Genomic DNA, 16,969 nt, shown 5'->3' on the forward strand with positions numbered 1-16,969 from the left:
TCTGTACCACACCGTAACAGAATGATCTGACCAGCATGGACCCAGCAGTTGCAGACCAGATCCGGCATGCTCTGGCGAGCCAGGGTGCTCTCGTGGGCCAGCACAGCCAAGTCCTCCAAGAATTGATAGACGCATTACGAGGTCTCTCAGCTTACATTGCCCAGATCGGAAGCCAGTTGGACAGCCTTTCTTCCCACCTGCCTCCTTCAGACCAGCCAGCCCTTACTCCTAGAGAGCCACATGTACCAGCACCTGAGCACTATGCAGGAGATCCTGGAACATGCAGGTCTTTTCTCATCCAGTGCTCCCTTGTTTTTGAGCAGCAGCCTGCAACATATTCCACAGACAGGTCTAAGATAGCATACCTAATGGGATTGTTGAAGGGGAACGCGCTATCGTGGGCATCTGCTGTTTGGGACAGCCAGTCTCCACTCAATTCCTCATATTTGTTTTTCACTTCTGAAATGAGGAAAGTTTTTGACCACCCTGTGAAAGAGCTGAGGCTGCAAAACGACTGTTCACCATCCTTCAGGGATCCCGGAGTGTGGCAGACTACGCAATCGACTTCCGCATTGCAGCAGCAGATTCCGATTGGAATGATGATGCGCTCCAGGGTGCCTTTTGGAACGGGCTTAGCGAGGTGCTGAAGGATGAGCTAGCCTCCCGGGATGACACAGACAGCCTGGATGGATTGGTCTCCCTTGCTATGAAACTGGACAATCGTCTCCGTGAACGCCGGAGGGAGAGAGCTAGCCGCCAACCGTCCATGTCGTCTCCCACTTCCCATCCACACCTTCCGAGGGCTAATATCTCCGAACCCCATGCTTCCCACGCTGGACAGAATTCTGCTACTCCCGACTCAACTGGAGAAGAGCCCATGCATTTGGGTCAAGCCCATCTTTCACCTGCTATGTACCTTCCTGTCAAAGCAAATTCCTTGTCTTTGCAAACTTTCATGGCGATTAAAACCCTTTCTGATTCTGAGGGTTCCTAGGTGACACTCTCCTGGTGGTTCTTGGTACATTAGAGGTGGGTTGAGGTTTCAAAAGTTTGTCAACAACCCAACTGGCCTTGCCTTAGCACTCTGCCCCCTTGCTGTGAATAAGGGGCACCCGTAAGGCGGATCAGACTTTACTAATCCCCCCCCCAGGAATCTGTGTGTGTGCCACCAATTTCATCATGGGCACTATGCACAATCTATAGTTCAAGTAATCTGTATTTGTGTGTTTCACTGACAACAGTAGGGCTGTTGAAGTGTGTTAATTCGGCACCAGTCTAAAATATACCTCTCTCCTGACCCAACAACCTGAACTACCCAGTTCCTGAACAGAGACACCAAACACAGGTAGCAGCCCTGCCGTCACCTGCCACCAACCCAACACTCACAGCCATTCCTTTGATAGTGTAGCACAGATTAGATGAGACAACATTTTACAAGCGGCTGACATACACACACACACACACACAATACAAACACTACACAAAGTAGATGTTCCTCTGTTGGAAAAATTGAAGATGTAACATATTTATCCTGTACAAGAATGATTCTGTGTTCAACATTTCTTGTGTGTATAGAGAAGCTTACCCCCAAATCTGAACTTTAGGTAACATGAGGCATATGTAAACAAGGTGACCTGGGCTGACCAATCTCTCTTACTGGAGAGGCCATAAAAGATGTCTGGCCTTATCTGTGTTGGGTGAATCATGTGGTCAAGCTTGCAGGGGTCAAAAGGCACACACACAAACACACTCAAACACGCAAGCACACAGGTCTACGCAAGGAGCCAATGAAGAAGAGCCATGGAACATTTGCATGCTTTTGTCTTAACCAATGACTGTACAAAGAGTGGGGCTGCTTAAATAGCTAGCTAGCACAACATGCTAGCAGACAAACTTCACGATCAGACTTTGTCTCCGTGCTGGCAAAAATTTAACTATTGTACTTTCTTTGAATCCGACGACTCTGTGCATTACTTAAGAAATTATCCTAACATCCTCATCTGGACAGGAGATGACACACCGATTCACTGTTAAAATGCCCACTCTGCAGATACGAGGATCATTCTTGTCTTGGACTGACAATGCACGTTTGTATGATTATCATGGATTATCTTGTGCATGCGAGTGAACGTGCTTTTGAGGTCAATGTATTTAATATGGAATATATGCAAGTACGGTTTTCGTTTGCTTGTTATAGATAATATGTAGGGTGACCAGTTTTGAGTTTGTGAAAAAATAGACACTGTCGCATCGGGGGGGGGGGGTGTATTACATGCCGCACTATCTGATCAAAATGACAGTTTTCTCTACAGTCAGACTTTGCGCAAGAAGGTGGAATGGTGGACATACCCTTTCCGAAATTTGTAAGGGGGTAATAGTTGGTGAAAGGCCAAGAGAAACACGACTATCGAACGAGGCAAAAACCCGGACGATTTTGCAATCCCTGCTGGATGCATTTTTTAGGTCTCGAAAATAGGACATGTCCGGGTAAAAGAGGATGTCTGGTTACCCTATAATATGTCAACCACTGGCCAGTCTACATAATTAGCCCTCCCAAAGTAACCAGATTTAAAGGGGTCATTGATTGTAAAACCAAATTTACCTTGTCACAGTTGAATAACAGTTCAGTGGGTAAAATGGACATACAGTGAACCCCAAGTCCATTGACACCTCTTTCCTATACAAATCTCACAATTAAAAAATGTAGCTGTAAAACGATAGGTTTTGAAAAGCTCCACCTTTTTGGGCTCTGGTCTGTACCTTTGTCACACCCCTAAATTTGCTGAGTGCTGCTCTGAACCAGTATTGGACAGTATTGAAAATCTGGGACAATGTAATGCAGGATTTGCTATGAAGCTGTTGCTGAAAAGAGGTGCTGTTCCGACCTTATTTTCATCACAGCCGCAAGCTGTAGTATGATGTTGTCACTAACAGTTATTAGCAATCAGTGTTGTGCACGAACGTGTTCAAAAGAAACACGTTCATTTTTATGAGAACGATGAACTAAACGAAACTTAATGACAAATAATGAATTAAACGGTGAACACGTTCATATTATCTGAGGTCTAGCTAAAACGTTACGGAATGGTTTCCTTCTCGTAAGGAGAGACGCTGTCTAAAACGAATGCTTACCGTGTCATTGCTCAGTGCCCGTAAAATGTTTGCTATGTAGCCTAACCTAAACCAACTAACTCGACTTCACACTACATTACCCATGATTCATTCCACACACATGTAGACTATAGCCATTGAAAAAGTTTTCTATGGCTCTGATGTAGACCAAACAAGCAAAGCTAGATTGCTAGGTAACGGAAGCTAACTAAAGCTGGCTAGCTTCCGTTTCAGAAAAACAACTCACTCTGGTGGGAGCATAGACACATATCCTATGTCTATGTAGCCTGGCTTCCAGCCCAACTTAGCCCCGCCCATAACAAAAATTTGGTCGGGAAGTTGGGTCTGGAGGGGCTCATATTGGGGACAAACTATATAAAACCAGGAGTTGGGAGGACCAATGAAATTGCCAGGGTGGGCTTTATACGATGATGGACAGATGATCAACAGTAACGTAATCAACAACGTCACGAAAGAGCGCTTGGGTTTAATTCGTTTTCAACAAACAACATATTACGTTGCTATGATTGGTTGTAGGTGTATCCAATTGAGTGAAGAGGCATTTGTTTTACGAGTTCGGTTGAAACATGCCCCATAGTCACAGCCCAACGGAGAGTTATCAGACTCATATTCTGACTAGAATTATGAGTATGACAACGTCGGGCTAATGTCTATGGGTGGGAGCGTCGGATATATTTATATCTATGCACCATGACCATGTGAATGCATAAATGTCACAAATGAAATTACACAAATGACATAGGCTATATGATCATATATCAGACACATTTACGTTTCGGCATGGCTGCAGTTGTGTGCTGTTGTAAACAATGCAACTAGTGGAGGCGGTAAGGTGCTCAGTGTTGCCAGATTGTAAATGCCGAAGTATCGTAGCTACCAAAGGCTCAAAATGATCGTATTTGGAAAATAATGATCGTGCATCTGGCAACACTGAGAAGACGGTTGACTAATGACTCTAGTCAAGAGCTCCCTTAAGAAGGTGGAACTTAAGGGAGATACACTTTTCGAAACTTGTAAGGGCGTAATAATTTGCTTGTGAAAGACATGTATATATGTCTATGGTGAAAGACCCAGAGACACACAATTTTTTAGGTCTTGATAAGAGGACATGTCCGAGTAAAAGAGGACGTCTGGTCACCCTATCTAATTGTTAAAAAACAAGTCTTTCATTTTCAATTTCCGCAATAAAACTATGAAATGAACTGAACTATGAACGCGTTCAGAATTTTCATTAGTGAACTATGAACGATTCATATTCACTTGTATGAACTGAACTTTGAACGAGTTCAAAGGTATGAATGTGCACAACACTGTTAGCAATGCTAACGTATTCTGCCTGTCTCTAGCATTGGTAGAATGTGTGATGATTTAGTTTATTGGCAATGGGGCAAACTTTATTTTATGTTCCTGACTGTGTTTCATTCAAATAAATAATCTGTGTCATGTAAATCTACAATTCAAGATTGTAGTACAGATATATCTTTCAGCAAGATAGCTAGAGCTAACTTACGCCGAGTTGAATCACGATAGTTTGTTTGCTAAGCTGTAGTGCTGCTATGTTACCCACCTAACAGAAGTAGAAACAAGTAACGTAATAATTTCAAATGATATCTAGTCAATCTGTTGAAAACAGTGCAGACACAATAGATTTATTTGTCTGTTTTATTTCAAGTCTCCACCTTCAATGTTTCAGTGAGTGCTGTTGGCCGTGCTGCGTCTTTGCTCCACAGCTTCACTCGTTGTAAACCAACCAATCAGCGCGCAGCTCATCTATATATATATTCATGAGCATACCATAAAAGGAGAAAACCTAGCGTTTTTTCCTGGGACAATTTCACAGGAAGCATTATGGGGCAAAGAACAGCACCCGGGCCATTTTCAGCCCAACCAATGTTCCATACCCTATTCGGAAACCTTAAGGAACAGTGTGAAATAACCAAAAAAACTGTAAATGACCCCTTTAACACTTTATTAAGACATTCCTGATTAGGGTCTGTGGAATTTGAGTTCCTTACATGGTGCTTTGTTAATAATAAAGAGAGTTTCCCAGAGCTGCCATGTGCCATACAGTACACACACGCATTACGACACATACTTCCTGAGGTTATGCAGTCTGTCCCTGTCTATCACTCACAGTCCAATGGCTTCCAACTGGCCCAAACGCCCCCCTCAGAAATGCACACAATTCTTGCGTTCATCCTGTTGTTCTCCTTCCCTCCTTCCCTTCCTCTCTCTCTCACACACACACAAACTTCACCCAGACAAATGTAGCCAGTTTACTGTGACAAGACTCGTAAACATACGATACTCGGCAAGAGGGAAGTAGGTATCCGTTTTCTGTGAATAGCAAGAGCATCAAACTCCCTCCTTACCTTATAAAGGTGAAATAAAAATAAAATACCTTCAATCCTCCCCTTTTCCCCACCCCTCTCTCCTTCCCGTATTCTTCCCTAAAACTGGGTCAGATCATTCACAAGCAGCTCAGCCACCATACATTAGGTGGAAAAAATCTGTCTGCTCAATAACAGTGGAAATGAAACTTTAAGTTGACAGACACACACTGAAAAAAGTGCTTTTTCTGAACAGGTCCTCACTGGAGAACAGAAGGTTGGAAAAAAACTGCAGACAGACACACAGAGGGGCAGACAGATGGACAGGAGATTACAGGGATATAAGAGTAAACCCCAACAAAGAGAGGAAAAGGAGAATATCCTGTTCCTGTTAGTGTTCTACATTCTAGCGAAGACCAAACTTAGCAGCAAACACACACAGGCACACACTAACCTTTGGTTACTTACAGTCCTCTCTCTCACTGCCCCCTCTTTCTTTCACCATTACCATCCCTTTTGCTCTCGCTCGCTGTCCATCTTTTTTCTCTCTCTATCATCTTCCATCCATCTGTATTTTGTATGGACTACTCACCTCTTCCCCTGCAGTCTGTGTCTCCTGATCATTCCTGTATTGTCAGTGTCTCTCCATTTCCCAGCATAAACACTACCTCGCTGCTGAACCAGCCAGCCCACATCCTTTATCTAGTCTCTAATGCATGCACACACACACATTCTGCTCTTGTGCTCCGTTCCTTAGTAACAGTGGAATTGGAGCAAGCAACACAGCCCATGTAGTCGTCATCCCCCCAGACCCCAATTCCTCTAGTCCCCTCCCTCTCTTTGGCTCTTCTCCAACCATCCTCCCTCCTAATGGAGGAATAAATATTTCAGGCACAAATGAGACATGTCAGTGCACTGCATGCTCCTCCCACCCTTCAAATATTCAAAGCAACAGCACAATGCTGTGTGTCACATCGTGGCCCATCTATACCCATCCTCTGAAATACTTCAATGAAAAATGGCTACAACGTAAGATGAGTACACACACAAGCATTTTAATGTAAAAGAATAAACAAACCCACCGAGATGTACTCAGTCATTACATTATGCTATCATTGTTCATGTAGTGATCTATGCTGAACAGCAATGTGTTTGTGGGCTGCCATTCACAAACACTAAACCCCTCCCTCTCCTTCCTTTTTTCTTAGGTGCTTTTGAGTAGTTTTGCTTCTCATAATCAGGACTAGGTTGTTGTGACCACAGAACAAATGAAGAAAAATGCTAAATACAGTTGAGAAACATCTCAAACAGTGTGTGTGCATGGAAGATCTTAGGACTGGTCCTAACTGGTCTGGATAATATGCATTATAGATGAGCAATTCTACACCCAAGTTCAGGTACTGTAGCCTTCCGGACCGTCCTTAGGATATCAGTGTTTTAGCCGCGTTATCAAATTATCAGAACACTATCAGTTTAATCTGCGGAGCTACCTTAACTAGTTACTCAGTGACAGTATGTGTGCATGTAGGCCAAAGTACACTTAATGCCAAGTACCTGTACGCATACACTGAATGTCTGCCACACGTATCCTGCATTTTTGTTGGTGCGTACTGTGTGCACGTCTCCCTGGCCCTTTAATGTATGCATTAGCAAGGTGCAGTACCAACAAAAATCATGGGGCAGTATACAAAAGATTCCGATCCTTTGAAATAGTAGTTGTACACAATGGCAGGGAAATATGTGAGCTGGCATGCATTAGAAATACATTAATTATACCTACTCTGTACTCATGGTTATTGCTTTAGTTGTCAACGTATTTAGTCACAAACTGTTTAGCTGCCGCCAATCTCCTGTGCTTTTGCGTACGTACGCACACGTCCAAAACTGGAGTATACCTAAGCCCTAAGTGTGTGTGTGTATGGGGGAGGGGGGATTGGAATAGATGGAGGCTAGGAGAGAGCCTGACTGCAACACACAATCTGCTTCGGTTTCCACATAAGTCAGGAACAAAGCTCTGGTCTGGCACACGCACATAGGCAGGCAGGTCAGAGGACTTAACCCTCTCTTCTAACACAGGGGTTATGTACATACACAACTAAATACATGGTGGACTTGGCCATAGGGGGATTAACCCTTGTGTTATCTTTGGGTCATTCTGACCCATCAGTCATTGTGACCCACCGTCGTATTGCGACAACTTTACCGTATACAAAAACAAAGTGAAGCATTTTCTTTTAACCGTCGGGCTGTATCAGACCCCCCACATCACGAAGGTTAGAAGAAAATGCTTTTTATTTGTTTTTGTATTGGGTAAAATTGTCGCATCACAATGATGGTTCGTTGTGAACCTTTGGGTCATGTGACCCAAAGGCAGCACAACGGCAAGAGAGAGATGGATATTGCAGACTGGTGTTGGCAGGTTGACAGGTGAAAACTAAAGTGGAAATGAAATGGACCTTGGACACAACTCCAAATTCCATAGAGAAGTTTTAAGAAATGAAATTATTCAAATAAAGACAATGCGTTGTCAAGGTCACTATCTGTCCATTTACTGCATATCTCAATCACTCAAGACATCCCACGCTGTGGGAGGGTACATCAGGCTAAGTGACTATTATTTCAAACACAGCTTTAGTAAACCAACCTACTGCAGTCTCTAAATTTTGATAATCTAGACATTTACTCATTTGGGTTTGGCCCTCTGAAATTTGATTGATTGCCATAACGATCATGACGTTGTTTTCCAGGGAGCATAAAAGGTGTCCAGAATGTGCATACGTGCTGACCAGGGAATCTGCTCACACCCTCAATTCTCCCTGTCAGCTTGTAGTCTCTCTTGGCTTGCTCCCCCTTTCTTACACCTTCACTTACTCCACACATACCCCCTCCCAATTCATTCCCTGATATCTAACAAATGCATTACGCCACACAACCGTCCCTGCTTCTTTTCTTCCTTAATATTACAAACTATATTTCCGTTCTCACTCTTTTTATACTGTTGACCCTTTCTCCACTTTTTCTCACCTGCATTCGTTTTCGACTGTCTGGCACATTTTCCAGGCCTCTGTGTCTGTATCCCAGCCTGCACTGGCAAAGGACTTCTACGTCCAGCTTGCCTTCTTCTGTGAAGGCATGGTCTGCAATGTTTCTTCTCTTCCCCAGAGAGAGGTCTTTAGCAGAATGTGGTGGCACAGCCTTCCTGTTCTGTATTTGTTCGAGATCAACTCCATCACATCTCAGACCCTTCATCTTGCTTTCCTCCCCCACTGCAAGAGATCCATCTCTAGATAGGCTGCTTTCGTTCCCAGCTTCTGTGCAACCAGGCTCCAGGGACTTGTGTCGGCTCTTAAAGAGGCTGTGGATGGTCAGCACAACAAGGGTGCACAGCACATACATGATCCTCCCAGTGAGGACAAGTGGGTCTCTCTCCCCCTGCCCAACCTCCAGAGTTGTGCTTGTGCCTGGAACAGAAATGTCCAGATCCACAGGTTGTTATGAGCTTTTACCTGCAGTTACTATTGTTCTATTCATCCTGAGGTCTTTCCGAGGTGACAGATGAGTCCAGGTTAAAAGGTACCCGAGTCACAATACCCAATCTCCAGACACGGTAACATCATAGTTTTGGTCCAAATAACTCCAATCCCAAGTGAAGGCAAATACACACCAATATCAGTGAAAGCGTTGCCGCTTTGTTTCCTCCAGTTCAAAGTCGAACTGGCAGGATTAAGCCTTACCCTCCCCCTCCCTCCCTCTCTCTCTTCTGTGATGAGTGTGCCCGTGCATGTGCCCTGAAGCTCATAAACTATCTGTTAAATCCCCAGTCTGCCCATGACATTCAATCATGGTTATTATTGTGTCTGTAATGCTGAGTCCCACTCCAAAATGTTATATTGTACCCGTGTCACCTCTGTTCTCCACCCTGGCCACTATACCACTGTACTTCCCTCAAACTGAATAAAGCTCTGGACCCTGTCCTTGTGTTTTGTCAACAGCAATCTCATTGCCAAGTCTAGGTAACCTAACCAACAACGGTCACAAGGCTCAGTTTCTCAAGGCAACTTCAGACACCCTTGTCTCCAACACATATTGTTTCAGACGCACCCAAATACATCCTAAGGCTGACTGCAGAAATTGGCAGAAATAACTCGTACTCTCCCAAGAACTGTCAGTGACCTCCTTACTTGGAGTCCTATGAAGACCAAATCTACACTCCCAGACCAGGCAGAAGAACCCTGGCTGGTGTTTATGTCTTATTAAAGAATCAACAGGTCCAGGGGTCTTCTTTTGCAGATTCTGTGTGCCTGCCTGCCCACACTGCACCACGTTTTTGTACCCTGGGATTACTGTGCAGTTAGCTGCAACCTCTGTCACTCACCTCCCATCTCTCAGTCCATCTGGCACTCAGGGATAAGCACTGATCTGAGTATGTAACACAAAATTTAAAAAAAGATATTCATGGGGAAAACATATTTTCTCTGTAGTTTGGCGTTCCAAAGCTCAAACCGATCAATTGGTTCTGATTGGGTCCTGCTATGGCGAGTGGTATGAGTGAGAGCCATTGCGACATGCTTACCCATTGTCCTGAAAGGCTGTCTGTCATCCTGGTACATGACAACTCACGGCAACGCCATGTGACTGACACTGTTGGTCACAAAGGAAGAATTGCGATGGTCATAGATGGTGCAATGGCTGCACCCATGTGATGCAGTGGTTGTGGTTTCCTGTCCTGAAACACGATGTAAACAGGGAGAGGTTCTGTGGGTTAAACCCATCCTGCTGGAACAAAAGAGTCTTACGCCTGAGGGATCCCTTTTAGGGTTCTAATGAATGGCTAAGCAGGATCTCTCACATACTTCGGGGACCCCATTGGGAGCTTTGCCAGAACAGGGTTGTTAAATAAAGGGCACCGCCCCCATCAAAATTCCTGAAAAATAAATGTATACTTAAACACAAAAATAATATACAAATACAATTGTTTACTCATTCGATGTGCTGGTAATCGCCTCCGCATTTAATAAAAAACAGTTTTAATCAGTGATGTAAATCCAAAATGTTTTATGCGGTTCCATGGGCGCAGTCGCAGAGCCAGAGGGGTGGCCGGGGTGGCACTGGACCCCCTGATATCGGACTGGCCCCCAGGTACCACCCCAAAATGTAATTCACTATCCCTGGCAATTGGATGCTGATTTAATTATTTTATTTAATTTATCTTGTTAAAAGAAGCGTTTCTCTGTTTTTGTTTAGCAGCACCAACGTTACCTTAGTAGCTAACAGCGCAGTGCCTACTGTGGTGTTAGTCTGGTCCTAACCAGACCCATGTAGCAACGTAATATGTTGTTTGTTGAAAACAAATTCAACCCAAGCGCTCTTTGGTGACGTGGTTGATTACGTTACGGTTGATCATCTGTCCATCATCGTATAAAGCCCGCCCTGAAAATTTCATTAGTCCGAACAGCTCCTGTTCGGGTATAGTTTTTCCTTAACAAGCTACTCCAGACCGAGCCTGGTCCCAACCAGACCCTCGTACATTTCATTTGTACAGAGGGTCGGGGATCGCTCCATTGACAAGCGTTAACTTCCTTAAGGGCGGGTACTCTGTGGAAGCTTAAAACTATTGGATCTGCCTACAGCCACTCTGATCTGCCATAACCAATAGCTAGAGTTCGCCTTAGCCAATTCCTTCACCACTACTGTAACAGAGCTTGCTGCCATAGCTGGAAAATCAAACTTTTCCCGAAACACTGTGGGGAGGAGGGCCGCAACATCATGGCCACCAACAAAACTCAGCAAGTATTGTTCTTGCTCTGGCTTTAATTTATGGATATTCTGCAGAGTTGCCACAATGGACCGAATAGCTTTGCTCGCATCTTTCTCCGCCGCCATGACTGAACTACAACTCAAACTAGCGCACAACATTAACTTCATTCTCAGCCACTCCCTCTGTTCGCTGATTGGACCTACAAAAATGTGTTTCTGAAAACTTATGCACTGAAATTCCAGACCTAGTACAGAAGCTAAATCTAAATTGAGCAGAAGTACGTAGGAGTGGTGTAGCTTAGTTGATTCAATTTAGTTTATATTGCACACTTTTAAAACAACAACTGTATCATTCAGCCATTTTAAATCTATCATAATTGAAAATATCAGAAAGGAACAATCGTCCAAGCATAAGATAAAGTTCTCGAAGTGACGTTTATTAACATGGCAACTGGCAAGACAATCAGAGGAGATAAAAAAGCAACTAAACACACGAGGATTGATGCCAGGAGTGTAGTGCAGATGGATGTGTTTGAAGGCAGAAGACAAAGAGAGATGCACAAATTCCACAAATACAAAGTGATGGAGCAAAGCCACACTTCAGCAGCCAGAGTAGATATCCACACAGCTCCCAGTGCTACAAATGTGGTGGCCCACCTCATCCTCGACATGAGTGCCCTGCCAACGATGCAAAGTGTCATTCATGTGGAAAAAAGGTCATTTTCAGCGCGTCTGTCGTGCAGGCGAAAACGTGGACGGTATTGACAAGGAGGATGAAAGTTTCTTCCTAAACTTTCAGACTCCTAAAAGACTCTCGGCTGGTAATACCTGCAACACTGCGGAACAATGTGCTAGCCAGGCTGCATGCAGGACACTAAGGTGTCGTGAAATGTAAAGCGTGTGCAGTCTGTATGGTGGCCGGGACTTGGTCAGCAGATAAACTACATGGTACTCAAATGCAGAACGTGCATACAAGACAGACTCAATCCCAATGAGCCGCTCATGCCCTCAGAGCACCCTGATCGACCTTGGCAAAGGTTGGGGGCAGACCTCTTTCAACTGTTAGGTAAGACGTACTTACTTGTCGTCGACTACTTCTCGAGATATATTGAGATTGCACTCTTATCTCACACTAGGTCCACCGACATCATCACTCATCTAAAGTCGATCTTCGCTCGCCATGGCATCCCGGAGGTGATGATGTCAGATAACGGACCTCAGTTTTCTGGACAGACCTTCACCTTGTTTGCAGCTGCATACGGATTCAGACATGTCACCAGCAGCCTGAGGTTCCCGCAAAGTAACGGTGAAGCTTCTCATGGGCCGACGTTTACGCACCACGGTGCCAACTGTTCCCTCTCATCTGGACCCTACATTGCCTGACAGCCACGCACTGGCTCAGAAGGAAAAGGAGGAGAGGATGTCATATGCTGCACACTCCAACAGGCGTCACCGTGCAAAAACGCACAGTGTCTTATCACCAGGAGAACCTGTATGGGTCACCAACGCTAAGACGTCTGGAACAGTTGGTCTGAAAGAGAGAGACAGTTGGTCTGAAAACAATGTGGATTCAACAGTATTGTTCTAAGGATTTAGCCAATGACAGAAGAGATTTGGTATAGCTGCATGTCTGTAGGGATGGACCAATGACTTTTGAGAACTGTCGTATCTATAAAATGGGAGTCAGATGGCTGAGCGGTGAGGGAGTCGGGCTAGTAATCAGACGGTTGCCGGATCGATTCCCGGCGGTGCCAAAATGACGTTGTGTCCTTGGGCAAGGCACTTCACCCTACTTGCCCCGGGGGTAATGTCCCTGTACTTACTGTAAGTCGCTCTGGATAAGCGCGTCTGCTAAATGACTAAATGTAAATGTAAAATGGTCTGTTAAAGGGTGTTCTGGGGGGTTCAAGGCCATCAGCTGGGTAGTGCTGGTGGGCTGGATTCTCCCGGTTCCATTCTAGAATGCTAGATGGAGCTGTATGGAATTGTCTTATGTCTGTGTGCTGATGATGTTATGTTGGTAACGTTATTATGTTTACATCTACGTCAAATAAACACTAACTCTGTACTTCACCCGACTTCAGCTTAAACGATTGATTCTCTCAAAAACATCCACGACAAGCCTCACTTTAAAATGTTGGTTGTTGATTCATGAGGGTTCTTGTGTTGATGGCTGTGGCATTTTTTGTGTGAGTATACACTAATAGTTATGTTTTAATGTAAAATAAGGATCTAACCTCTAACCTGGTGAGACCCAGATGATATATTCATGAAAACAAAGTAACAAAAGTGTCTCCAGTTTGTGAGTAGCCTACAGTACAGTGTGTAAGAAAGAAATTTGTTGCAATTCAGTTGTAGAGACTACTCGTAGTAAATGTAGAATTTGATTAAAGTAACCGTGGTGTACCATACTAGGCCACACTGAAAAACTCAGGCTGAAGTGAAATTGAATTTATATTTCTCATCAGCAATCATATAAATAATTGACACTGCTTAGATGCTAAGGCTAAGGTTACACACACATTTTCAGTCTTGGTCTGTGGACCCCCTGAAGTAGCCCTAGCCACCCTATATATAAAAGTCTGGTTCCGCCACTGCATGGGCGAAGGACACTGGATAAATGAATAGGTGCGTTCGACATGGACTGACTTCATGCAGCGCTGCAGCCGGCTGCAGGCGGCTGACTTGAAACAATGAATTCTGCTTAGACTTTTTGTCCGACTTCAGACGTTGCCGAGCATAGATATATATAAAGAATACGGCGGAGTCTATAACGTCCGCACATGGCGGCTATCTTGCTACAATCAAATCGTTCAAGCATAACATTGTGTTGGTGCTCCATGTATTTTTTTAATAACCATAACTTATGAATAATTATGTAACATTTTTACAAACAGAATATAAGAATGCAGTGGCATAACTACATCTCTCACGTTTATAACAAACCAAACCGTTTAACCCTTGTGCTGCCTTCGGGTCACATGACCAAAAGGTTCATAACGAACCATCGTTGTGTTTACCCAATTTTACCCAATACAAAGGCAAATAAAAATAATTTTTTTGTGTGGGGGGTCTGAGACAGCCCAACAGTTAAAAGAAAATGCTTCACTTTGTTTTTGTATGCGGTAAAATTGTCGCAAACCAAGGTGGGTCACAATGACTGATGGGTCAGAATGACCCGAGGAGAACAGAAGGGTTAAAAATCGGTTGAAAATTGAGTTAAGTTATAAAAAAAATAGTACAGCACCGACACAATGTTATGGGTGAGCGAGTTGACTGTAGCAAGGTGGCCGCCATAATATTCAGACGGTCGACTCTGTTGGCCACAACCCGAACGAGACATCTAGCTTTTATATATGTCTATGGCGCCGAGGCTAGGTCACTGTGACGTAGCTATCAAAGTACCGTGAGACCGATTCGAGAACTGCCGGCTGTGTAGCCGAGCGCATTTTCTCAAGAGCAACTGCACAAGAGCTTGTTTAAGGAGAGCTTAGCCACTCCCTATTAAAGATCCTGTAAAGTAAATTCCACGTTTTGCTTCTAAGTACATTATATACGTGTGAAATGAGACAAACAAACAAAAAACACAGTCCAAAGAAGATATTTAGACGATACAGCTATGATGACATTTTTTGAACAATTTGCTCTATATGAGCCAACTAATCATGATTGCTCTCTGAATGAAATGGTAGAGAAACTCAATGATGCACTATTATCTGTGTTAGACTCAGTTGCACCACTGAAAACCAAAAAGAAGTGCACAAGCAGAACCTCCCCATGGCTGACAAATAAAAATGTTGGTGAAACGAAAAGAAAATGACGTGCAGCAGAGAGTAAATGGAGGAAAACACAGATCACTATCCACTACAATATCTACAATGATACACTAACCACCTATAAAAAAAACATCCGTTTAACAAGGAGAGAATTTTTACAGAAAATGCCAGAGTTCTTTTCTCCACCATTGACCAGCTGCTAAACACTGTCCCTGCCCCCCCCTCCATCCTCAGCAGTTAAATGTGAAGAGCTTGCCTTGTTCTTCAAGAACAAAACAACTTTGATCAGAGCTAGTATTATTAATAGTGGGGTCGATTAGTAGATTCTGCAACATAACCATGAGCACATTTACCTGTATCACACTTAGTTAACTTTCCAAAATTGTCAACGAATCTAACTCCACAACTTCAGATATTGATCCTATACCCACAACATTCTTTAAGCGAGTGGTTGATAGTGTCTCAGGTCCGGTGCTAGAGATTATAAACACATCCCTTAGATCTGGCATCTTCCCAGATGCCTTCAAAACAGCTGTCGTAAAGCCCCTATTAAAAGAAACCCAAATTGGATAACAGTCTACTTGCAAATTACAGACCAATATCAAACCTTCCATTTATTAGTAAAGTACTGGAAAATAATTTTAATCAATTTAAATTCTTTTTTTGAATAAAATAACATCCTGTATGTCTTGGAGTCAGGTTTCAGGAAATATCACAGTACTGAAACTGCTCTCACCAAAATAATTAGCGACCTCAGACTAAACTAAATAGCAAATAACGTTTCTATCCTTATCCTGTTAGATCTCAGTGCAGCATTTGATACAATTGATCACGACATCCTAATCAATAGACTGGAAAAGCTTATTGGGTTCACGGATAGTGTATTGAACTGGATGAAATCATATATGGCCCGCATCAGATTCAAGACCCTGGTACTGACCTTCCGAGCAGTGAACGGGACTGCACCCAACTACATCAAGTCTCTCCTGCAGCCTTACACCCCCACCCGCCGCCTACGGTCTTCTTCAGACAACCGCCTGGTGGTCCCACCGCTCAAGACCGCTCGGTCCCAACACAAGCACTTCTCCTGCCTGGCACCCCGAGTGGTGGAATCAACTCCCAACCTCCATCAGAGACACAGACTGTCTCTCCACCTTCAAGAGAAGGCTCAAAACGCACTTGTTCCGGTAGTACAACGGTACTTATGAATGGTTTGCTGAACCTAAAGCTACTTTCCTCAAGGATCACAATGACTCTTGTTTAGAGGCTTGTTGCTCTTGTTGGTTAGTGGCAACTGATTTAAACTGTTGTATTTGCTGCAAAATATTCTATTTCAGTTCATCTTATTTTTGCTGCTTTTTCAACAGGTACACTTGCACTTAGAGATTCATGTTGTTAAATTGTAACTTGCTTAACTACATGCTCTTATGGTTCTTCTCTTGGTATTTATTTTTTGGTTGTTCACAATGTGTGCTTCTTGTGTTTTGGCTACCCACAATGCTTTGGGGCTATCTTGTTGTTATTATCAGTGACCTATGCACTTTGTAAAGCTCTCTCTTGGGAATCGCTTTGGATAAAAGCGTCTGCTAAATGAATAAATGTAAATGTAATGTAAATATATCACAGGGAGGACGTTTTATGTTAGTTTAGGGAACCATAGGTCCAATAAACATGAGAACAACTACGGGGTTGCTCAAGGAAGCTGCCTAGGTCCATTACTTTTTTCTCTTTATATATTACCACTCGGCGACATAATCAGAGAACATAACATAGATTTCCATAGCTATGCGGATGACACACAACTATATCCACTGAACCCAACGATGGAACGGCCATCAATTCCATTACCAACTGCCTGTTGCCAATAAACAAATGGATGAATGATAACGTTCTTAAATTAAATGAAGACAAAACCGAAATCCTACTATGTGGCCCCAAATCCAAAAGAGAGATGCTTACTAAGAATCTAGGAGG

At 43.6% G+C, this 16,969-nt stretch overlaps 1 protein-coding gene across 10 annotated transcripts in view; it reads right to left on the reverse strand.

The window, feature by feature from the left end:
* Nucleotides 1–16,969, reverse strand: part of kifc3 (kinesin family member C3) — a 92,222-nt gene that overhangs the window by 21,246 nt on the left and 54,007 nt on the right. For 3 of the 10 annotated variants that reach the window (XM_084682896.1, XM_084682897.1, XM_084682895.1), the window contains exons 1-2: nucleotides 10,036–10,276; nucleotides 8,487–8,923 (exon numbers count right to left, since the gene is read on the reverse strand). The exons of 2 other annotated variants lie outside the window; for them this stretch is intronic. In XM_084682896.1, the coding sequence (XP_084539022.1) occupies nucleotides 8,487–8,923; nucleotides 10,036–10,072 (474 nt within the window). In that variant the 5' untranslated portion in view covers nucleotides 10,073–10,276. Of the gene's footprint in view, nucleotides 1–8,486; nucleotides 8,924–10,035; nucleotides 10,278–12,300; nucleotides 12,650–16,969 lie in introns of those variants that run through there. 5 more of the 10 variants (XM_084682894.1, XM_084682898.1, XM_084682903.1 and 2 more) reach the window with 5 other exon arrangements.

The sequence above is a fragment of the Hypomesus nipponensis genome, chromosome 19 (genome assembly GCF_054491055.1).
Source record: "Hypomesus nipponensis isolate SF chromosome 19, ASM5449105v1, whole genome shotgun sequence".
NCBI classification, from domain to species: domain Eukaryota; kingdom Metazoa; phylum Chordata; class Actinopteri; order Osmeriformes; family Osmeridae; genus Hypomesus; species Hypomesus nipponensis.